The 25,845-nt window shown below is 39.9% G+C and overlaps 1 protein-coding gene and 1 pseudogene across 1 annotated transcript; one reads left to right on the forward strand and one right to left on the reverse strand.

The window, feature by feature from the left end:
* The first annotated feature begins 310 nt into the window (after nt 1-310).
* Nucleotides 311-6,763, forward strand: LOC129136347 (tripartite motif-containing protein 49C-like). The gene is made up of 5 exons (XM_063783573.1): nt 311-725; nt 991-1,086; nt 3,795-3,817; nt 4,971-5,068; nt 6,153-6,763. The coding sequence occupies exons 1-5, from the start codon at nt 315-317 to the stop codon at nt 6,650-6,652; spliced, it is 1,128 nt and encodes a 375-aa protein (XP_063639643.1). The 5' UTR covers nt 311-314; the 3' UTR covers nt 6,653-6,763.
* A 5,168-nt stretch (nt 6,764-11,931) lies between these two features.
* Nucleotides 11,932-23,236, reverse strand: LOC129136369 (cell adhesion molecule-related/down-regulated by oncogenes-like; annotated as a pseudogene).
* Between the last annotated feature and the right edge of the window lie 2,609 nt (nt 23,237-25,845).

Here is a 25,845-nt window from a genome sequence, read left to right on the forward strand (position 1 = left end):
ACCACTTAGAATCAAAACCCAATTTCCAGATCTATGTTCAGAAAATGGGTAGTTGAATAGGTTTGTATTACGCTACAGACAGGAACTAGGAGTAGAAGGGACTGTGAGTCCTCTAGTTAGTAATATCTGTTATAAAGCCAGGAGACTCCGTCTAAGTGTAAATTTTTAAGTTTGTAACAGAAGAAATAGTTTGTTGTACTTTAATGAACACTGTCAAGAGAAGAAAATATAACTATCACATATCTCCACATGTTTAGAAGCTTTTCATCAACCCAGGCCCCAAAATGACATGTTTCTCTTTGTTCCTCAGAAACATGAATTCTGGAATCTTACAGGTCTTTCAGAGGGAACTCATCTGCCCCATGTGCATGAACTACTTCATAGACCCAGTCACCATAGACTGTGGGCACAGCTTTTGCAGGCCTTGTTTCTACCTCAACTGGCAAGACATCCCATTTCTTGTCCATTGCTCTGAATGCACAAAGTCAGCAGAGCAGATAAACCTCAAAACCAACATTCATTTGAAGAAGATGGCTTCTCTTGCCAGAAAAGTCAGTCTCTGGCTATTCCTGAGCTCTGAGGAGCAAATGTGTGGCATTCACAGGGAGACAAAGAAGATATTCTGTGAAGTGGACAGGAGCCTGCTCTGTTTGCTGTGTTCCAGCTCTCAGGAGCACCGGTATCACAGACACCGTCCCATTGAGTGGGCTGCTGAGGAACACCGGGTAAGTGATGGCTCTGAAGATCGATTTCTGTAAAGGAAGCATAAAATTCCTGTGGGTCTATTTTCTTGGAGATTGGATAAAGCCAACTCTGAGTCCCTTTAAGCAGCTCTGTTTGGGCTTTCTTAGCTTCCAACCTCTGGGCTTTGACAAACATGAAGGGAAACAAAGGAAATGCCATTTACTAGGGGCTTATTTGTCTCTCATTCTGGGCCCCCTCCCTACGTCATGGTCTGCACTGGTGCTTCAATTTATGGCTCTTTTGCAGGAGAAGCTTTTACAGAAAATGCAGTCTTTGTGGGAAAAAGCTTGTGAAAATCACAGAAACCTGAATGTGGAAACCACCAGAACCAGATGCTGGAAGGTTAGTCCTGTACTACTCTACCTTCTCCAGGAACTTATGGTGGGCAAATGGGTGACTCTTAAAATAGGAACTTGATATCAAACTGTAATGTTTCTGGGATTCAGTAAAAAAAAAAAAAAAAAAAAAAGGCGAGAGAAAACATTGAGAAAAAGTGGCCTCATTTTTATATAGAATAGTATGCCTGTTAGGTAGGATTTCTAAGAAAACTACTGATGTCACCCAAAGCATGCTGGTTTGTTTCATACAAACCTATAGTTATACACAAACAGATCCAAGAAACTGGGCCATCTCAAAGCATTCTATATTTGCTGGTTGGATCAATGCTAGGCAAAAGGGTTATTTGGCAGTCATGGAATGCTCAACTGAAACTTCGGAGTGTCGGTCAGCATTAATCTGAATGCTAGTGTGCAAGTAGTATTTGGAATTGTATGGAAAATTTGAGGCAGAAAAAGCGACAGGGCAAATCTAGGGAAACCATGAAATTAAGAATCTCAACTAATTAATATTGAATAATACATAACATACGATGAGAAAAGCGGTGAGAAATACGGATTTGTGTCTTGAGGGAGACATGTAAACATGCCAGAAATATGGGAACTAGTATCTAAATATAAGGAGAACTCTGAGGACTTCAGAAAAACATTAAAATAATTTTCTCTTTGTGGATGTATATTTTGAGGGTATGATAGCTAAGATTAGTTTGTTGAAAAGTATTTCATGAGAACCTAGTCTATGTTGAATATTAAATTAGAAAATATACTAGTAAAGAAGAAAGGAAGCACCTTTGTCCTCACAAATCATACAATCCAAATAAGAGAGTCAAATGGTCAATACACAAATATATGCAATACATGATGTATTTGAGTGTGGTAGGTTTTTGTTGGAGAATAATCAAGCAGGGAAGTAGAAAAGGACAATAGAGGCCAGAAACTGGAGATTAGCGTTTGAGTTTTAAATAGGGTGGTCAGAAAAAAGACTCACTGAAAAATTCAAATTGAAACAAAGTTTTGAAGAGGAGGGGGAACACAAATGTGTGTGTGGATATATATGTGGACCATGAGTGTGTATATGTATGTATGTGTGTGTGGTTGTGTGTATATATGTATGTATGTATGTATGTGTGTGTGTTTGTATACATATATATGTAATTCTAGTTGGAGAGAATAGCATATGCAGTAATTTTGAGTTTGTGTATATTTGGAGGCCGGAGGAACCACAAAGAAGTCTATGTTTCAGATTGGGATGACTTAGAAAAAGAATAGAAGGAAATGATTTCAGGGAGACAAAGATGGCCAAATCATAAATGCAGCCTTATTAGGATAGGTTTTGCTGGGCGAAATGCACTTAGCTGGACATGCTAGTCTAAGGTCATTTTCATATAATGAGTTTAAGCAACTTGTTGCATATCTCAGAAATAGAAATAATTGTTTCCTTTCTAGTAACTATAGCCCTATACTCCAACTCTCAAGCATGAACTGTTCTTACTTTGCCATAAATATGGGTTGGAATAGAGAAATTCAAATTTTTTTTATTTTCAACTATCTTAGAAAACACATTATCTTGAATAAATTTAATGTAATTGGTCAGATACAGCTATGTTGATCTTTATGCAGAACAAAGGAAAGGAACAAAATTTGTAGATTCTAAGAACTGGCAAGACAGAGGTTTGAACTATTGGACGTTCGAGAGACAAAAGGAATCAGTGAGATTTAATAGGAGATGGATATATACATTTCTCTTTTGACTAACCCATTATCACTGCAGGATTATGTGAATTTAAGGCTAGAAGCAATTAGAGCTGAGTATCAGAAGATGCCTGCATTTCATCATGAAGAAGAAAAACAGAATTTGGAGATGCTGAAAAAGAAGGGGAAAGAAATTTTTCATCGACTTCATTTAAGTAAAGCCAAAATGGCTCATAGGATGGAGATTTTAAGAGGAATGTATGAGGAGCTGAACGAAATGTGCCATAAACCAGATGTGGAGCTACTTCAGGTAAAAACTCGCCATGTGGTTTCAGGTTTTTGAATATTCACATGTATAAGTATTTTCCTCATGGCTGAAATCCATCTCCCTACTTTTATTTCCATGATGTGTTTCCAAAAACACATTCACATAACTAATGCTACTTTGTTGGGAGAGTATAGCCCCACTAAGGAATTCTACCAGGCCAAAGATCCCTCCTACTTTAGCCACCAGCCACAAAACTTTGTGGAATGGTCAAGGTAACAGCCCCAAGAAATATTCCCCATCTAATTCAATAATATACTTTGGGTTATTAAACATGTATAGAATAGTGAGTGATTCATTTACATTTAGGTTAATTTGTAAACATGGCAAGATCAGAAGTTTTGGGAATCTAGGTTTGCATTAACATTATTTTGGGGTCCACTCATTTGGGTAACACGTTCAGTTAAAGATGACTGAGTAGGTTTTTCATGGTTACCACAGAGCATAGACCTTCTGGGCCTCTGCTCCCTTCACTTGTTTACAGAATGTCTTCAAGACTCAGACTTTCCCAGGACGTTAATTAATAACAATACAACTGACTGGGTTTTTCATTACAGAAGAAATAGAAAATACTTTCCAGAAGAGAAGATGGTAGGGGAATAATATCTTCAGAAACTGAGTACAAATCTCACACTGAACTTAGTGAAAGATGCATCCTGTGAAATGCACTAAATCTTTCTTCTTTTTTTTTTTTTCAGGCTTTTGGAGACATATTACACAGGTGAGTGTGTACCTAGATTTTAGCATATGTTCTTTAAGATTCCACGACTATCAAAGCAGGCTCTATTAAAGTCATGGCATAAATAATTAAGATATTGCTACCACTTTTTTTTGCATCTACTTTCGTTCTCACACCTTAAAAGACAAGACCACGAAGTAAATAAATGAATAAAAGAAGAGTGAACTAAAACAAACAATTTGATTCCTGATTTTTTTTTTTTTTTTTTTTTTGAGATGGTATCTGGCTCTGTCGCCCAGGCTAGAGTGCAATGGCGCGATCTCGGCTCACTGCAAGCTCCGCCTCCTGGGTTCACACCATTCCCCTGTCTCAGCCTCCTGAGTACCCGGGACTACAGGCGCCTGCCACCACACCCGGCTAATTTTTTGTATTTTTAGTAGAGACTGGGTTTCACCATGTTAGCCAGGATGGTCTCTATCTCCTGACCCCGTGATCCGCCCGCCTCGGCCTCCCAAAGTGCTGGGATTACAGGCGTGAACCACCGCGCCCGGCCCGATTTTGTTTTATTGCTTGAAAGCCTGCACAGGAGTAAGATAAGAGTTTTGTTTTGTGGATGGTGAGAAAGTCACCAGAGGAAGCAGGAGAGAAGAGGAGGAAGTATTTTAGCAGTGAAAAAGTGTTGATGTTTTGTTTTTTATACATATATACATATCAGTTAACAGTTCTGAAAAATAGATTGAAAAAAACTGTGGAGTGTTAGAACTGTCTAAGTCTCTAGGGAAGTTCTTTGCTAAAAGGGGAGAGAACAAGTTTCCATTCTTTATCTTGAGAAGGAAGCAGTGGATGCATCAGTCTCCCCAGAACCCCGCTATTTCAGACAAAGATGTCAGGGGAGTCTGCCAAGAAGTGGAACTCAGAATTTCGTTTCTAAATATTCTCAAGGCCATAAAGCTAAGGAACCTTACACATTTGGGGCAAAAAAAAAGAAGGATCAGATTGAATTCTGGCTTAGATTCTTCCATCATGCTTTAAAATTTAGAAACTGTAAAGAATTAATTTGAAAAGGAAGGAATAATTTTTGAATTATCAAATGTGTAGATTCAACGGATTCTCATGAAATGTCTTTTATATACAAATAGTGATTTTTATTTATTTTATGGCTGTAGATGTTGTAACTGCAGGTTTTTCCTTGCAGGAGTGAGTCCGTGCTGCTGCACATGCCCCAGCCTCTGAATCCAGAGCTCAGTGCAGGGCCCATCACTGGACTGAGGGACAGGCTCAACCAATTCCGAGGTAAGTCTCCACCCACAGGCAGCACTCCCACTATCTAAATATTATTATTGTTAGGATCACATAGGTAATATTTCATATTTTATCAAATATTTTACTTCTTTTAAGACATAAGTGAACAACATAACCATGCAACCCTTTGGTATCCGTGTCTGTATTTACAGTCAGATTTACAGCATTAAGTTTGAAAGATAGTGAAAAAGAAATACTTTCTGGCATAATATGTACTGAGTTATATAACGGGAAAAAGGAGTAGTGTAGAAAATTTAAAAAAGGAGCAAATGAAATAATGCTCAGAATGGTGAATTATTTAATGTTAAATACAAAATTGTACATTTCTTTAGTGTATTCATTTGAACTGCTAAGAACCGTTCTTTGGGGGAATATAGTTTTCTGGAGATTCTTGGGGGTTTTGTATTTTTTTAATGTGTATATATTATTCATATATTGCAAACATTTGAATTAATAGGTAAAGCTAAAAGGAAGAAATCATTTTGTGAATATAAGTAAAATTACAAATGAAAATAAGTTCAGTTTAATTGCAATATGAAGAGCTACATGTTAAGTCTAAAATCCAGCTTCAGCCCAGAGCTAGCATGGAGGACCGCAGAGAGACTGGTCAAAGATTTTGCAGAGATCTGCTTTAAATGATCACTTATAACATGTAAATATGGATTTTTATCCAGATATCTAGAGCAGTTCTTGAGTAAGTGAAAATCTTCACATTCACATTCTTTCCAAAATGATAGCACTAGTTTTTAAGAATAAGAAACATTTCTAAATAATGATCTTGATAACAGCATTGCATTTAGGGCATACAATGTGTAAATTTTACTTTGAAAATTGGATTGAAAGAAGTTGGTCTCACATTTGGCTCTCAATATGTAAGTTTTCAAAAAAAACATAATATCTGTGGTTAGGGTTTTGTTTGTCTTGTATATAATATTAACCATCTCTATACTTTACTAGATGTTACAAGCAAAACTTTTTATGACTTTACATTTGCTGGTAAAGTAACTTCTTGATAGAACAATTATTTTTTTCTTATTTACACGTCTATGCATGTTTTCTTTTTTTTTTTTTGCAGTGCATATTACTCTGCATCATGAAGAAGCCAACAGTGATACCTTTCTATATGAAATTTTGAGAAGCATGTGTATTGGATGTGACCATCAAGATGTACCCTATTTCACTGCAACACCTAGAAGTTTTCTTGCATGGGGTGCTCAGACTTTCACCTCGGGCAAATATTACTGGGAGGTCCATGTAGGGGACTCCTGGAATTGGGCTTTTGGTGTCTGTAATATGTATTGGAAAGAGAAGAATCAGAATGAGAAGATAGATGGAGAGAAGGGACTCTTTCTTCTTGGGTGTGTTAAGAATGACATTCAATGCAGTCTCTTTACCACCTCCCCACTTATGCTGCAATATATCCCAAAACCTACCAGCCGAGTAGGATTATTCCTGGATTGTGAGGCTAAGACTGTGAGCTTTGTTGATGTTAATCAAAGCTCCCTAATATACACCATCCCTAATTGCTCTTTCTCACCTCCTCTCAGGCCTATCTTTTGCTGTATTCACTTCTGACCAGAGACAAATCAGAAATGTGTTCACATGCTGTGGGAACCCCTTTATCCCAGGAAGTCCTCTTCCTTGTGCCTTAACATACAGGACAAATAGGCTCTATTTTATGTCTTGAATTGCCTTCTAATGTTATCAAAACTCATTTATTGTGTTACTATTAAATATGCTGAAAACGCTAAAAGTATACGTATTGGTTCTTTATTAAATAATTTTTGAAAAATCATTATTCATGATCATGGCATACAGTATATTCTCTTTTTTTTTCTTTATTTCTGACTGTCACTGAGTGAAATAATAGATGACAGACATGTCTGAATGAAGTAAAAATCAATGGAAGACAGTCGGGATCTTTTGCTTCATGCAAAAAACTTGGAGTGAAGTCTCAATGATAACTGGGAAATGTTTTTCTTCCTCTTTATCTAACTATATTACACTTATCCATCAGGTTTCATTGTATTAATCTATCCTTTGAGGTCATATTATTTGACCTTCTATGCTGGGCTTTATTTTGCAATTCTCACCACAGATATAAATAATCCTTCATTATTAGTGTGCTCACCTACATTGAAATACACAATTGATCAGACCAATGCTGGATTAATTGAATTTTTTTTAAAAAGTAACTAAATATTGACTCCTACCTCAAACCATACACAGTCATTTCCAGATAGATTGAAGTCCTGAAAGGAAGGGGAACCTGATACAATATTCTCATAAGGATTTCTTAACCAGGGCACAAATTAATAATTAAAACAATTAGTTCATTTATATTGATAATGATGACTTCTGTGTTTCAAAAAACATTATGCAAACTAGTAGTGGAGAAAGATATTCACCCCAACATACATAAAGTAAAATATAATGCATGTATATGACGAATACTTAAATTGTAATAAATAAAAGACAGTGAACTCAACAGAAGATTGGCTAAAATATCTGAACAGACACTTTACAGAATTGGATACATAAATAACTAGCCAAATATAAAAAAGTGCTCACTTTCATTAGTCTTACAAAAGTAAGAATTAATCCACCAGTTGTACCACAGGCCCTCATAAAAAAATACCAAAATTTAAAGACACACAATATTGTGTGTTGTCAAAGATACAGAATAAATGAAATTTATTCATGGCTGGAGAGATGTAAATGGAAATCCCTTTTGGGAAACTGACTATTAGCATTTCTTATGGGCTAGATATTCTAATTCTAAAATATAGTCAACTGATTGCCTACATATACTTCAACATACACAATATTGTTCACTGCATCAATTTTTATAGTAGCTCCAAATTAGACCCAAAATATTCTTCAACTGTAGAATAGCTAAATAAATTTGGTGTATTTATGCAAAATAATCCTATAAAACAATAAATACCTCACGGAATGCAACAAAGCTGATGAATCTCAGAAACAAGTTAATAAACATATGCCAATTTAAACGATAAAATTGAAGTTAAGAAAAGACTTTTCCATGTATATAATATATTGGTAATTGTAAGCTCTTTATGGGTTCCATAATTACATGAACGCTGTGGAATTATAACTTTTAAGACCCAAAATGTCAAATAATGCATAAGGTAGCAGAATAAAATAGGAGCCCAGGCATGGTGGCACACACCTCCAATCCCACCACTTGGGGAGACCAAGGTGTGAGAATGGCTTGTGGCCAGGAGTTCCAGACCAGTGGAGGCAACATAGTGAGACCTCATGTCTACTAAACATTCCTTTAGAAATCAGCCTGGCATGATGGCACATGCTAGAGTCCCAGCTACTCAGGGGGCTGATGCAGCAGGATGGCTCGTGCCCAGAAGGTCCAGGCTGCAGTGAGCCATGGTGGTGCCCTGCAGTCCAGCCTGTGACAGAATGACAGTCTGTCTCATAATAAAACAAACTATAATTACTTGATATAACACAAACCAATATATTATAAATGCGCTAATTATAGGTATTTTAAATATTGATTTATTTAAAATAACTGAGAAAGCTGGGATAGCTACATGTTTGCTTAGACCAGACAAAAGTGCCTTGGGAAGTAAGTTTAAAGTATTTTTATTAGAGTAAGTGAGGATGAAGTGCTTTATGACAAATGTGATACACACCAGAATCTGCTATGAATAGTCTCATGTCTAGAGGATTTGCGGATATCTAGGTAAGCAGTAATTATTGGGTGCCTGAAGCCTAGCAGATGCATATTCAGTGTGTCTTCTCTGGAGATGTCTTCTCTGGAAAGTTTGATTTTTTTTTTATTATACTTTAAGTTCTAGGGTACATGTGCACAACGTGCAGGTTAGTTACATATGTATACATGTGCCATGTTGGTGTGCTGCACCCATTAACTCCTCATTTACATTAGGTATATCTCCCAATGCTATCCCTCCCCCTCCTCCCACCCCATAACAGGCCCCTATGTGTGATGTTCCCCTTCCTGTGTCCAAGTGATCTCACTGTTCAATTCCCACCTATGAGTGAGAATATGCACTGTTCGTTTTATCGTCCTTGTGATAGTTTGCTGAGAATGATGGTTTCCAGCTTCATCCATGTCCCTACAAAGGACACGAGCTCATCCATTTTATAGCTGCATAGTATTCCATGTTGTATATGTGCCACATTTTCTTAATCCAGTCTCTTATTTTTGGACATGTCGGTTGGTTCCAAGTCTTTGCTATTGTGAATAGTGCCACAATAAACATACGTGTGCATGTGTTTTTATAGCAGCATGATTCATAATCCTTTGGGTATATACCCAGTAATGAGATGGCTGGATCAAATGGTATTTCTAGTTCTAGATCCCTGAGGAATCGCCACACTGTCTTCTACAATGGTTGAACTAGTTTACAGTCCCACCAACAGTGTAAAAGTGTTCCTACTTCTCCACATCCTCTCCAGCACCTGTTGTTTCCTGACTTTTTAATGATCGCCAATCTAACTGGTGTGAGATGGTATCTCATTGTGGTTTTGATTTGCTATGTGTGCTAGCCTGCACCCACTCAAGAGCAATCAAGGTGGAATGCGGACAAATTTGTAAGCACTCCCCAAGCTAACCACTGATTCATCAATAAAGAGCCTTTAGCCCTACTGGCTGAAGAGCTAAAGCACAAATTCTGAGTGAACACTGGGTGAACAATAAATTATTCTGTTCCAGGGAGTGGTTCCTAGAAGCTAGACTTAAAAATAAAATCACAATCATCTCCGGTAATCTGGAAGATTGACCATGCACTGTCATTGCAGTAACCAGAGAGAGGATCTCTGAGCTGTTAGTCCACTGAATGTGGGACATAATTGTCCACTTCCTGATCTGTGAAAACAGTCTCCACGCCACACACACATTGAATGGTAAAGGATAAAAATCTAACTAACTAGGAAGGCTTAGCCACAACTTTCGAAATACAGATTTAGGTAGAAATAGAGATAAATAGATACAAAGATTGCTGAGTTTCATGTTTAGCTGAATTCATAGTAAATATTTATCATCGTGAATAGGTTCATCTCAGAAGCCAAAAGCATAGCTACTCTCAGATGAAGGTTGCATATATATATACATATATATGTGTGTGCATATATATAATATACATATATATTTCAAAGCAGTCATTCATATGTATATTTTTCAATTAGTAAGCTAATTTTCCAAGCACTATTTTTCATATATATATATAGTCCCAGCACTTTTAGAGGCTGAGGTGGGACGATCACTTGAGCCAGGAGTTGGAGAGAAGCCTGGGCAATAGGGTGAGACCCTCTCTCTCCAACAACAGCAACAACAAAATTACTCAGGCATGACAGTTCAGCCTGTATCCAGCTATTTGGGAGGCTGAGGTTGGAGGACTGCTTGATCTGGGGAGGTCGACCCTGCAGTGAGGCGTGATCTTACCACTGTACTCCAACCTGGGCGACAGAGTGAGAGCCTGTCTCAAAAACAAAACTAAACAAAACAAAAACAAAAAGCTGACTGTATTTATCCATTCTTCCTTATTGCTCTAATAGCTGTATTCTAATATACAATGAGATTATATACAAGATGAGGATGGTTAAAACAGTATAATGCTATTAAAATATAAATGACTATAGAATTGTTATGTTTCCATTACCCTTGTCGTTGGAATATGGATCCTGTCACCTTAGTAGTCAGCATAGTACCCAATAGGTAGTTTTTAAAAAATATATCATAATCATTTATTAATGTGGAGAAGATCCTTCCAAAGACAACTCCAATGTCCTTGTCACACAGAGGCAGCAGTGGTCAGGAGCTCTGCTGACCAATGCTTTTGGTGCCTGTTTAAAAGGAAGATATTCTGGAAAAAAAAGTCAGGAAACTTCATAAAATAAACAACAAGAACAACAAACACCTTTTCTTCCAGAATAAGTATTTTCTGACACTCACACCTTCAGGCTGTTGCCCCTGTTGGAAGTGAGAGAATGACTAGTTTCTGGCAGTGTGACACCATAAGCATGCTCCTAGGCTAATGGAGCAGACAGAAGAGCTCCCTCCAAGAGAGGCTCCCTGCAGCCCTCCCCTTTTTTCTTCTGAAAATGTGTATCTTTCTTTTCAAGCCACGACTTAAAGTCTTATTTTGTTCCTACTCTTAGAAACAGTCAAAAAGAGCCCCATACCGTACCGGCCATTTTATGAATCAATGTAATTTTAACGCAGAGGGATAGTAAAGCATTATTTGTCTCTCTGGCCTTGGTTCCTTTTCCGCATACTGCAATCATTCAACTACATCTTACACTCTACCATGTCCACGTCACTGCTTATGACTAGAATAGAAGACTGAACATCACTTGTGCCCACGTGCAGATAGGGAGAATGTTGTCTGGTCACATTACCACTTTAGTGGAAGACATTCTTTTAAAATTCATCAGCCAGGTCTGCTATTATAAACACTGGGTCAAAACCGTGGTTGACTTCAAAGTGTTCTCAGAAAGTTTGATAATACACTATTAAAAGACAGTTTTCCATCTGAAAACCTGACTGGTGGCAACCTTCAATTGGCCCCTGCATTTCCTCTGAGCTGAAGCAGCCAAGGGATGGAATCGTTTGCATGAGGAGTTCTTACTGCCACTACAGTTGTTAGAAAATATGGAATGATCCCTCTGCCCTCCAGGTGATTGAAAGCTATGCAAAACAAGGTTGTTTCTTACTGAGCGCAAGGAAGCAATGGGTAAGAAAACTTTTAAGGCATAAATAATACAAAAGGGCACACATTTTTAGGACACATTCACATGACATTATACTGCAAAAAAAATAAAGAATGGTTTTCTCTGATTTGAATTAAGATCCTTCACACAGTTGACTCCCAGGCCTGTTTTGTGCAGTTGGTTACAGGCTTGAAGTCAGAAGATGACTGGTTGTTTGCACATCCTCCGGTTTCTTGGGGCTGCTGGAGGACCCCGGAGGGGCTGTCCAAAGGAACACCAGGCGGAGGCCATGTTGTCTTTTCAGCACCGTCCTCTCAGATAGGTGGCAAAATAAGAGGATTCCAACGTAAATTGTTGCTGTCTGTTTCTGAATAGACACAGCTGTCTCCTCTAGTGAACTCTTCTGGATTTTCTGTGCAATCACAGCTGACATCGTTTCTATTATCCTGACAGCACTTTTTTCCTCCTCTGTAATAACACACTTTGTGGATGAACCAAAATCACCAAAAACTGCCACGGATACTGTTACAGGGCCACTCAAAATAATACCAACGCTATTGTTGGCAAGGGATTGGTAGAAACCCAAAAGAGAGGAGTTAAGAGAAAGAATTGTCAAAGTCCCCTGATGAATCTGTATATGTTCCATGTTTCTATCCTACTTTTTCCATTATGCAACCATGAGCTATGAGTGGTCACAGGTTTGGCAGAACAATGTAGTTCTGCAGGTCCACCATGTTTCTGGACGGTAGAGAGTGGCTCAGAAGTAAAATAAGGCACCAAGTCTGAACTCATGGAAGAGCAGAGAATCATGACAGTAACATACAGCAGTGTCCATACGGGTCCAAGATTCACATGCAGTGTGCCAGATTACAGAAGCAGGCAAGGCAGGCTTCCAGAGCAAAACCCAGGCCGTGGTTCACTTTCCAAGGTACTGCAATTCAGGGTAATCAGACGCATTCCTTAACATTGACTCCTTCCTGCTTACTAAAGACTTTGATCAGTCTTCATGCTGTCCATAGGGAGTCTCCAAAACTCAGAGTAACAGTTGGCTTACATCTTCAGTGATTCAAGTCTGCAAAGTGTATATGATTGTGCTTCGGGGGGAAAGCAGAGAAGCCACTTTCTGTACTTACAACGGAGTTCACTTCAGTGCTATAAACATCACCGCAGCCCTGCTTGTAATAAAGTCCAGACTAGCAATCTGCCTTTAGGTTGAGCTGTTCTCCTACAAGATAAGCTGTTAAGTCATGCCTTGATTTTAGATCTCTCGGCCGAGCAGGCTAAGCATCCGGAGTTCCTGTGGGGCAGCCGGCTGGGAAAGCCACCCTCGGCTCCTTCCCTCCGACGCCAGGGCGGCTACTATGGAAGCGGCTATGGTGGCAGCGGCTGCGATCCGAAGGGGCCCCTCCATGCACCACGCAGGGCAGAGGAGGGCGCGGTGTCTTGCAGGCCAGGACGCAGGCGCTGGGTAGGTCAGGCGGGCGCTGGGTCCTGGTTCTTCTGGCACCTTGACTCTGGAGCCGGGCATCAGGGCTCTGGATACAGGACCTGGGGCGCGCCCCCGCGGCAGCTCTCCTCCAGGCGGAGGGGAGTGGACATGTAACCGGGCGGGTTCAGGGCTGCCCGGAGCATGCCAGGAGCAAGAGGAGGGATCCTGTGAGAGACAAGCGAGGCCAGCTGTAGAGGCTGCCTCTAATAAGTAGTTTTTTAAACCCATCCCTCTCCCTCCACTCACAAGTAGACCACAGAGTCTATTTTGCCCATACTGATATCTCTGTGTGTTCAATGCTTAGCTCCCAATTATAAGTGAGAACATAACAGCATTTAATTTTCTGATCCTGCATTAATTTGCTTAGGATTACAACCTCCAGCTCCATTCCCATTGCTGTAAGAGAGTTGGTGTGCCCAGAGTAAAGTCCTCCATTTAAGCTCCCATTCACAATTACGCTGACTCCATTGAGAACCTTATGGTGAAGGTGGGAACAGCCACTGCTGAGACCGACATGGCTCAGTAAACCTCCATGAACACTTCCATTTATCTCATTTGCTCCTGAGAGAGTGGTGTATTACATCATCTGCCCATTAATATCTGATCCTTGATAGAGGTATCCTGGAGGGTCATATTTCTGTATGATATTCTGCTGGCGATTCTTCCGCAGGCACATTTCAATGAAAACCATAAGAATGAGGCCCAAGACACCCAGCATACAGCCAAGGATCACATAGAACAGGTCACTGCTTCTGTCAGGGCTGGTTGCTGGCCTCACATTTCCTTCACTTCCTGAGGAATTCAGACGGGTACTCAAGTCTTTCGGATACTCAGAAGCTCCAGGAACGCATTTTACTTTAGTCTCGCAGATCATCATACTGCTAAACTCACTTTCTTCTCCTTCACTGAAGCACTGCATTTTAATGCCATAGGAAGTTTCTGACAGCAGATGGCCAATCATGTGCCACTCCTTTGAACCTTCTGTAACATCCCTCTTATAAACATTGTCATTTTCATTATCTGTGGGTCGGTAATAGATATAAAAGAATGGAAGCGTTATTGTTATTTCACGGAATGTATGTCCACTTTAGCAGAATCTGAGTAACGCTGACAGCCTCTGTGTATACAATGTGAGGTCCATTATTGGACAGTTGGAAAAAAGTTTGGGGAACCCAGTCACCTGATAAGGATGAGACGCTGAACTCTGAAAACTCTCTTCATAATGGTTGATAGCAACGACCCTAAATTTGTATGTTGAACCTGGTTCTATACTACAAACTTCCATAGAAATTTTGGAAGGAAGGATATCTTCAGCTGCCACCAGCCAGTCACTGGTCCTCATTCATTTATATTTGACCTTGAAGGCAGGGATTGAAGAATTCCCATCTGCCCAAGGAATTCAAGTGACATAGACCAACCTCCCTGACGCAGTGGAGATAATCAGGTGATCTGGAGCACCACTGTGCCTAGATGAATCTGTAAGCACCACTCCAAAATTGTTGTTTGAAGCTTCTGAAACAACAGGATACTCGGGGGTGCCTGTGGGTTGAGAGGATGCCTGGGTGTTTTTTGATGATGCTGTTTTTTCTTTGCTGGTTCAGAAGGTAAGCATGGCAGGTGGGTTTTCACCTGCAGCACTTCTTGCTACCATCAAGAGTTCATAAAGACTAGATGGCTCTATTTCAGCTAAATGAAGCTCACTTTCACCTCCTGGGATTCAAACCCTGTGCCAACTTCCCACCACACCAACTTCATACTCCAGATTTTGATACTTCACAAAATAGGCATTGATGGGCAGTCCACTTTCCTTGCCTGCCCTCCACACCAGGTTGTATGTATCTGCTATGGGGGTCTGTAGGGTTTCAATTTGATGGGGACCTCAGGAACAGAGATGCCACCAGCATTTTTCTCTGATGGTGATTCCACTGCACTGGGATGTACTTTCTCTGGAAATGAGCTGAATAATCCACTTTCTGAACCATCTCTTATTTTTTTCATTTTTCTGAGTAACATCAAAAAGTGCGACTGTTTCTGCTTTTGTTTGTTTCAAAAGGAACAACCATGAGAGGTGGTTCTGCCTGCATGGTACCATGTTCATTTGTAGCTTCGCAGATGTATTTCTCCACATGCTCCTGCATCACAGCCTGAGTATGGAGAGAGCTCAAGCCAGCTTGGGACATGATGAAATAGACAGGCTCTAGGTCCAAGATTCCAGGTCTTGATAAGTGTGACTTTTGGGATTTAGATCTAAGGACTTAAGACAGATGGCTGGTTATCAATCCGTGGATGTCATACCAACAAATGACCGGACCCAGCAGCCTGGTAGCATTGTAGGACAGAGTAAACAAAGTCTCCATCTACCACTTTTATGCTTGCTGGTGCCATAATTATAATTTGCTTGAATCCATTGCCTTTTTCTATTTCAAGTCTTCCAGTAGACTGCATAAATCCAGCCTCATTATCTGCTAAACACTGATGTAGCCTACTATCTTGCATAATAACCCCACTGAATTTCAGTCAATTTCCTGCAGGTCGATGTCTTGAGGAAGGATGATTAGGCTGTGAATTATGAAACCAGTTATGGTTGGCAGGTGGGTTCCTACAAACATCAGAGACAAAGTGTACTGTGGAAAATAGAGACACTATCTGATCCTGTAGTCCCTTAGAGTAGGAGCGTGTTCAAGTACATTAACCATGTATGCCACATATTTTACATCTCCAGAGTTGTTTCCCACCATGCAGGAATCGTTTCCAGAGTCCACTGGGTCAATGCTATCTATGGCAAGATGAGAACACAACCTTCTCCAGTTGCTTCCCGGGGCAACATCCTGCCTGTTCTTTAGCCAACACACTTGAGGAGCCAGGACCCCACTAAACACACACTCCAAAGTTACAGGGCTATGTGAATGAACAGCTAATACCTGTGAACGAGCAGGGGAAGAATGCCAAAATCATCTGAAGAAAGGTGACTCACAAGGAGCTTTTGGCCAATGGGTTCAACTCTTAATTCATGTGTGGCCGGATTATAAGCTGCACATTTGTGTGATCCCTTGTCCTCTGAGGATACATTCAAAATCTAAAGATGTTCTTGTGGAGGGATTAAGTAATTCTTTGTGGAATGCTTCAGCCACTTCCCCTGGATTTTAGCGCACATCTCAGCTTTGGGGTTACTCTCTGGTACCCTGCAGCCAATGAAACCAGCACCTTTATTATTTTGCTGTAATAAAATGCTTTGTGGGTGAATCAAAATCACCAAGAACTGCTGTGGATACTGTTACAGGGCCACTTACAACAACACTGACCTATTGTTGAGAATGCATTGGTAGTAACCCAAAAGGGAGGAGTTAAGAGAAAAAAATTGTCAAAGTCCCCTGATGAATCTTAATATATTCCATGTTTCTATTCTATTTTTTCCATTATGCGACCTTGAGATGTGAGTGGTCACAGGTTTAGCAGAACAATATAGTTCTACAGGTCCACTAAGTTTCTGGACGGCAGAGGGTAGCTCAAAAGTGAAATAAGGTGCCATGTCTGAACTCCCAAAAGAGCAGAGAATCGTAAGAGTAACAGACGGTGGTGTCCATAACGGGCCAAGATCTGGATGCGGAGCGCCAGATTACAGAAGCAGGCAGGACAGGCTTCCAGAGCAAAACCCAAGCCTTGGTTCGTTTTCCAAAATACTGTAGTCCAGGGTAAGCAAACACATTCTTTAACCTTGACTCCTTCCTGCTTACTAAAGACTTTGATCAGGGACAGTCTTCATGCTGTCCACAGGATGTCTCCCAAAATGAGAGTAACAGCTGACTTACATCTTCAGTGATTCAAGTCTGCAAGGTGAATACACTTGTGCTTGGGACGGAAAGCAGAGAAGCCACTTTCTGTTCTTAGGGTGGAACTCACTTCAGTGCTAAAAGCACATCATAGCAGTTCTGCTTGCAATAAAGTCCAAACTAACAATCTGCCTTTGGGTTGAGCTTTTCTCTTACAAAATAAGCTGTTAAGTCGTGCCTTAATTTTAGGTCTCTCCACGGTGCTGGCTAAGCATCTAGAGCTCCTGTGTGGCAGCCAGCTGGGAAAGCCACCCCTGTGTCATGCCCTCCGGCGTGAGGCAGCGGCTGTGGTGGCAGCTGTGATCTGAAGGGGCCCCTTCAGGCCCGGCACAGGACAGAGGAGGGTGTGGTGCCTCGCATGCCAGGGCAGAGGCTCTGGGTTGGGCGAGCGGGCCGCGAGGTCGCAGGTCTCCTTGCACTGTGTGACCTCAACTGGGAACTAGGGCTCAGGGGTGGGTAACTGGGTTGGGGGTGGGGTGCGGAGTGACAGGATCCATCCCTGTGGCAATGCTACTCTAAATGGAGGCCTACGTACAGGTAACCAGGTGGTCACAAGGCCCAACAGGAGCAGGAGAGGAGCAGGAGGAGGAGCGATCCCAGAGACAGACAGGCAAGGCAGGCTGTAGAGACCGCCCCCAGTCGGTATTTTTTCAAGCCATCCCTCTCCCGCCACCCTCAAGTAGTCCACAGAGTCTATTTTTCCCATATTGATGTCTACGTGTGTTCAATATTTAGCTCCCCATGTAAGTGAGAACATACAGCATTTGGCTTTCTATCCTGCATGAATTTGCTTAGGATTAAGGCCTCCAGCTCCACCCACATTGTTGTAAAGGACATGATTTCATTCTTTTTATGGCTGTATAGTATTCCATGGTGTATATGTACCATATTTTATTTATACAGTCTACCATTGATGGACTCCTGGGTTGATTATGTCTTTGCTATTTTGAATAGTGCAGCCATGAACATAGGAGAGTATGTGTCTTTTTGTTAGAACGATGTATTTTCTTTTGAGTATGTACTCAGTAATGAGATAATTGTATCAAAAGGTAGCTCCGCGTTAAGTTCTTTGAGAAATCTCCAGACTGTTTTCCATAGTGGGTGCACTAATTTACATTTCTTGCTCTATCTTTAGTTCACAAAATTTCTACTAGACTCAGCTCAGGGTTGCAGCCCTGACTGCAGCAGGTGCTAGGGCTTCCCTAAGTAGATACTGTGCACAGGTAAAGAGAGAGCTCAGATCCCGGGGTTGTGAGAAGAGAAGCAGAGGAAGGAGTTAAGGAGAGGGCCACATTTGGATGCCCTGAGGAGGGATGACAGGCAGATGTAAGGAAGGTGGTAATGTGCTAGTCACTGGTGACATCCTCCTAGTTCCAAAATCTCCTGGAAAGCAGGAAGCCTCACAATTCCCAAGCATGCTGCAGTTCTGGAGGGCACAGGGCTACGATTCTTCCCACCTTGACTCTCTTTTCTCCCAATAAACATGGGACTCTGAAGCCAGGAGTCAGAACGCATTATCTTCCACCCACACAATGTTTAAACCTTCGATTTATGATTGAATTACACACACACACACACACACACACACATGTGCAGGCACACACATGCATCTGTCTCTGTAATAAAACGTCCTTAGCTAATGCTAGACAGATCTGTGATCTGTAATTATCTCTACCCTTTTGGGCAACAAGAATAATGAATTGATTGACAAAATTGATTGACTCCTGGAAAGTAGTGTAAAAATCTAATATGTATGTAAGACACATGGTGTCTTCCCCCTGTGACATTAGCAGCAACATTCCCCTAGAATATTACAAATAATATCAGAGGGGGTGTACACACATAATGTACATACCTTGTAAAATTAGGAGTAGCATCTCCCTAAGATATTATTAATAGTATCACAGAATGTGTACACACATGGCTTATACCCCATATGATGTTAGGAGTTACATCCTTCTAGTATGTTAGGAATAATACCACAAAATTGTTCACACATGGATAACGGCATATGTAATATCAGGATTAACATGCCTCAAAAATATTACAAATAACATCACAGGGGGTGTGCACACATAACGTACATGCCCTGTGACATTAGGAGTACATTTCCCTGACACATTGCAAGTAATATCAGAGAGTGTACACCTTCTGTGACATTTCGAGTAATGTCCCCTGGATAGTACGAATAATATCATAGGGTGTACATCCCCTGTGACCTGAGGAGCAACATCTTTCTTGGATAATGCAAATAATATCACAAAATATACAGCCCCTGTGACATTAGGAGTAACATCCACCTAGGATATTATGAATAATATCACAGGAAGTATACTCCGTGTGACAGTAGGAGTAACCTCCCCCAAGGATATAACGAACAAATGCAGAGGATGTACATGTGTTGTGACATTAGCAGTAACATCCATTTAGGATATTATGAAAATTATCACACTGTGAACACCCCCTGTGACATTAGGAGTAACATCCCCCTACAATATTGGGAACAATATCACATGGTGTATATTCCCTGTGACATTCGAGGTAACATTTCTTTAGGATATTATGAATAATGTTACAAGATGTACAGCCCCTGTGATATTAGGAGTAACATTTCCATAAAATATCACGAATAATATCACTGCGTGTACACCACGGGTGACATTAGGAGTAACAGCCCCCAAAACTATTAGGAATAACTTCACAGGGTGTACACCGTCTGTGACATTAGGAGTAACATCTTTCTAAAATATTATGAATAATATCGCAAAAGATACACCCCATGTGACATTAGAAGTAACATCCACCTAGGATATTATGAATAATATCACAGGGAGTACACCCCCTGTGTCATAAGAAGTAACATCGCCCTAAGATATAAGAAATAACATCAGATTGTGTACACGCGTTGTGACATCAGTAGTAACATCCCTTTAGGATATTACTAATATTATCAGAGTGTGAACACCTTCTGTGACATTAGGAGTAACATCACCCTACAATATTGGGAATAATACCACACGGTATACACTGCCTGTGACATTAGTAGTGATATTTCTTTAGGATATTACGAATAATATGACAGGGTGTACGGCCCCTGTGATATTAGGAGTAACATATCCAAAAAACCTTACAAATAAAATCACTGTTTGTACACCACGTGTGACATTAGGAGTAACATCTTCCTTGGATATTACGAATGAGATCACACGGTTGACACCCTATGTGATTTTAAAATTAAAATCCCCCAGGAATATTACTAATAATAACACAGGGTGTACTCCCTTGTGACGTTAGGAGTAACATCCTCCCAGGATATTACGAATAATATCAGAAGGTGTACACACATTGTGACATTAGTAGTAATATCGCATGAGTAAAGTGTGAATAATATCACAGGGTATACACACCTGTGACATTAGGAGTAACATCCCCCTGGAATATTCTGAATAATATCACAGGGTTCACACCTCCTGTGACTTTAGGAGTATCATCTCGCTAAAATATTACGTGAATAATTGTAAACTTACGAGCATCTCACTAAGATATTATGAATAATATCACAGAATGTGTACACACATGGCGTATACCCCATGTGATGTTAGGAGTTACATCCTTCCAGTATGTTAGGAATAATACCACAAAGGTGTTCACACATAGTTAACAACATATGTAATATTAGGATTAACATCCCTGGAGAATATCACAAAGAACATCACAGGGGCTGTGCACACATGATGTACATGCCCTTTGACATTACAAGTACATTTCCCTGACACATTTCCAGTAATATCACAGCATTTACACCTTTTGTGACATTTGGAGTAACATCCCCTAGGATAGTATGAATAATATCACAGGGTGTACATCCCCTGTGACCTGAGGAGTAATATCTTTCTAGAATACTACAAATAGTATCACAATGTATACACCCCGTGTGTTATTAAAAGTAAAATTCCCCTAGGATATTATGAAAAATAACACAGGGAGTACACCCCGTGTGACATTAGAAGTAACATCCCCCGAGGATATAACGAATAATATCAGAGAATGTACATGCATTGGGACACCAGTAGTAATATCTCTTTCGGATAATACGAATAATATCAAAGGGTGTACATGCATTGTGAAATTAGTAGTGAACTCCCGCTAGGATATGACAAATTTTATGACAGGATGTATATGCCCTGTGACATTCAGAGTAATGTTTTCCTAGAATATTACAAAGAATATTAAAGGGTGTACAGGACCTGTGATTTACAAGTAACATTTCCATAGAATATTACACTGTGTGTACACCCCGTGTGACATTAGGAGTAACATCCCACAAAACTATAACGAATAATTTCACAAGGTGTACACCCTCTGCAACATTAAAAGTAACATTTCCCTAGAATATTACGATAATATCACAGAGTGTACACACCCTGTGATATAGGGAGTAACATCTTGTAAGGATTATACAAGTAATTTGATAAGGTGGACAAACCCTGTGACACAAGGAGAAACATCCCTCTAGGACATTACAAATAATATTAAAGGGAACACACCCCATGTGACAATAAAGGTAACCTCCCCTTAGGATATTACAAATAATACCACAAAGAGTACACACACTGTGACATTATTATTAATGTCCCACTAGGGTATTGTGAATAATATCACAGTGTGTACAGTCCTGTGACATCAGGATGAACATTCCCCTACAATATTACGAATAATATAGCAGGGTATACACCCCCTGTGATTTTGGTAGTGCCATCCTCCTAGAATATGGAAAATAATGTCCCAGGGTGTTAACGAAGAGGGGCAGTAGAGGTAAAATCCTAGTAGTGGAGTAATATTACCCCTCCTCTCCCCCCAGGATATTACAATCCACGGTGGACACACAGCGTGTTTACGTTATTGTGAGTAATATCTTCTCCGCCTCTGGAGATTACCAACTGTCATAGAAGGGCGTACATCCTCTGCACTATTTGCAGTAATGGCATCCTCTTGACCCTGGATATTAACAACAATATCAGGAGAGGATGATATTACTCCCAATATCACAGAGGGTGTACACCCCGCCTATCATATTATTCCTACTATCCAGAATAAGAGAGAATGATATTACTCGCAATAGTGCCGGGGTGTACACCCCCCTTGTGATATTGTTCCTAATATCCAGGGAGGGAGAGCATGATATTAATAACTCCCAATATCGCTATGGGTGTACACCCACCCTGTGATATTGCTCCTAATATCCAGGGGGTAGAGTATGACATTACTCCCAGAGTTTTTTTGGAGAGTGTTTCTACCCCCAGCGGCGTTGGGGGTAGTATCATCCTCTCCCACGTTGAAATTAGGAACAATATCACTGGGGGCGTGTACACACCCTGTGATATTGAAAGTAATATCAGCCTCTTTTCTCCTGGATCGTGGGACCAATATCAATGGGAAGCGTACGCTTTCTGCAATATTGGGAGTAATGTCATCCTCTCCGCCTTTGAATATTAAGGGCAATGTCACAGGGCGGGTGTACACTCTCTGCGATATTGGCAATGTTATCCTCTCCCCAAACTGCATATTAGGAAAAATAACACAGAGTGGGTGTACACCTTCTGCGATATGAGTAGTAATATCATCTTCTCCCCTTCTGGATATTAGGAACAATATCACTCGGGAGTGTACACTTTCTTCGAGATTGAGAGTAATATCATCCTCTCCGCCTTTGAATATTAAGAGAAATATCACAGGGGGGATGTACAGCCCCTGAGATTTTGGGAGTAATATCGGGCTCTTTCCCTCCATGGATATTAGGAACAATATCTCACGGTGGGTTTACACCTCCTGCTATATGGGGAGTCGTATCCTCTCTTTTCCTGGATATTAGGGACAATATCACAGGGTGGGTGTACACAGCCTGCGATATTGCTGTAATATCATCCTCTCGCCCTCCGGGTATTAGGAACAATATCACAGAAGGGGCGTACACTCCCTGTGATATTGGGAGTAATATCATTTTCTCCTTCCATGAATATTAGGAGCAATATCCCTGGGTGGATGTACACCCACTGTTACATTGGGAGTAATGTCATACTCTACCCCCTGGATATTAGAGGCAATATCACAGGGTCGGTGTACACCCATAGCGATATTGGGAGTTATTAATATCATGCTCTCCCTCCCTGGATATTAGGAACAATATCACAAGGGGGGTGTACACCCCGGCACTATTGCGAGTAATATCATTCTCTCTTATTCTGGATAGTAGGAATAATATGACAGGCGGGGTGTACACCCTCTGTGATATTGGGAGTAATATCATCCTCTCCCAACGTGGATATTAGGAACAATATCACAAGGGGGGCTGTACACGTCTTTGATATTGGTAGTAATATCATCCTCTCCCCCTTGCATATAAGAAACAGTGTGACAGGCGGGGTGGACACCCCCTGCGATATGGGGAGTAATATCACCCTCCTCTCCACACCTGGATATCATGACCCACGGTGGACACACAGCGTGTTTACGATATTGTGAGTAATATCATGCCCCCTCTAGAAATTATGAACAATATCACAGATTGGTGTACACCCTCTGAACTATAGGGAGTGATAACATCCTCTCCACCCCTGAATATTAGGAACAATATCAAAGAAGTGTTTATATCCCCTGTGATATTGGGAGTAATACCATCCTCTCCCACGTTGAAATTCAAAACAGTGTCACTGGGGGCGTGCCCACCCCATGTGATACTGAAAGGAATATCATCCTCTTCTCTCCTGGATCATGGGAACAATATCACTAGGGTGGTGTACACTTTCTGCAAAATTGGCAGTAATATCCTCTTCGCCTTGGAATGTTAAGGACAATATCACAGGGGGGCTATACACATCCTGCGCTATTAACAATAATATTATCCTCTCACGCCCTGCATATTAGGAAAAATATCACAGAGTGGGTGTACACCTCCTGCGATATGGGGAGTAATATCATCTTCTCTTCTTCTGGAAGTAGAAATAATATCACACGGGTTTGAGCACTTTCTGTGATATTGGGAGTAATATCAACTTCTCCGCCTTTGAATATAAAAAACAGTATCACAGAATGGATGTACACCCCCTGCGATATTGGGAGTAATATCAGCCTCTACCCTCCATGGATATTAGGAATAATATCCCAGAGTGGGTATTCAGCTGCTGCTGTATGGGGAATCATATCATCCTCTCCCTTCCTGGATATTATTAGCAACAATATCACAGGGTGGGTGTGCATAGCCTGCAACATTGGGAGTAATATCTCCCTCTCCCCCTCCGGATATTAGGAACAATATCACAGAACGGGTGTACACTCCCTGCGATACGGGGAGTAATATCATTCTCTTCTTCCGTGAATATTAGGAGCAATATCACTGGGTGGATGTACACCCACTGCTATATTGGGAGTAACGTCATACTCCACCCCCTGGATATTCGGATCAATATCACCGGGTGGGTGTACACCTACTGCAATATTGAAAGTAATACCACGCTCTCTCCCTCCCTGGACATTAGGAACAATATCATAGGTGGGTGTACACGCACTGCGGTATTAGGAGTAATATTATTATTAATTATTACTTATTTATTGTTAACATTAACATTAATTACCAGTATCAATATTGAGAAATAATTGCTAACAAAAAGTTTTCATATTATTAACATTAATATTAATTATTGGTACCTAATATTATTGTTTTCTAATTAATAAGATCAGTATCAATTGTTAATATCAGTCATTATTAATAATTAGTATTAATAATTTTATTGTTATCATTAATATAACTATTTAATAATAATTATCATTATTATCAGTATTGATTTTAAATCACTCATTTAACAAAAACTCAGGCTACGTACAACTACGCAAAGGGTCTAACATTGTAAGCGTTTAGGGACTGCTTCAATCATTCGCTGACACAATAACACTTTTCAGCAAAGAACCCCTATGGCCCTCAACATCTACTATTAACCTTTATATTATTGTTCCAACCCTGGCCCTTTCTTTCGCTCTTCTATTGTGAACCCCCATCCCTATACCAGATCCTCTAATTAATTTTCAAATAGGTCTCCTATTTTTACTAACCTTATCAAGCCTAGCCATCTACTCTATTCTATGATCAGGAAGAGCAATTAAATTCAAATTATGCACTAATTGGCACATTACAAACTGTAGCCCAAACAATTTCATATGAAGTAACCCTAGCCATTATCCTGCTATCAATTCTACAGATAAGTGGCTCGTTTAACTTATAGTCACTCATCACAATGCAAGAAATCCTCTGACTGCTCCTATCATCCTGGCCCCTAGACATGATATGACTTGTCTTCACACTAGCAGAAACTAATCGAGTCCCTATATTATATATATATAATTTTTTATATATATAATACATATTATATAAAATATAAATATATAAATATTTGTATATTATATATTTTATGTAAAATATAAATATACAAATATTTATATATTTATATTTTATATAAAATATATAATATACAAATATTTGTATATTATATATTTTATATAAAATATTAATATATAAATATTTGTATATTGTGTATTTTATATAAAATATAAACATAAATATTTGTATATTATGTATTTTATATATAATATAAAGATATAAATATTTGTATATTATGTATTTTATATATAATATAAATATATAAAGATTTGTATATAATATATTTTATATATAATATAAATATATA

This window comes from Pan troglodytes, chromosome 9 (assembly GCF_028858775.2).
Source record: "Pan troglodytes isolate AG18354 chromosome 9, NHGRI_mPanTro3-v2.0_pri, whole genome shotgun sequence".
Classification (NCBI taxonomy): Eukaryota; Metazoa; Chordata; class Mammalia; order Primates; family Hominidae; genus Pan; species Pan troglodytes.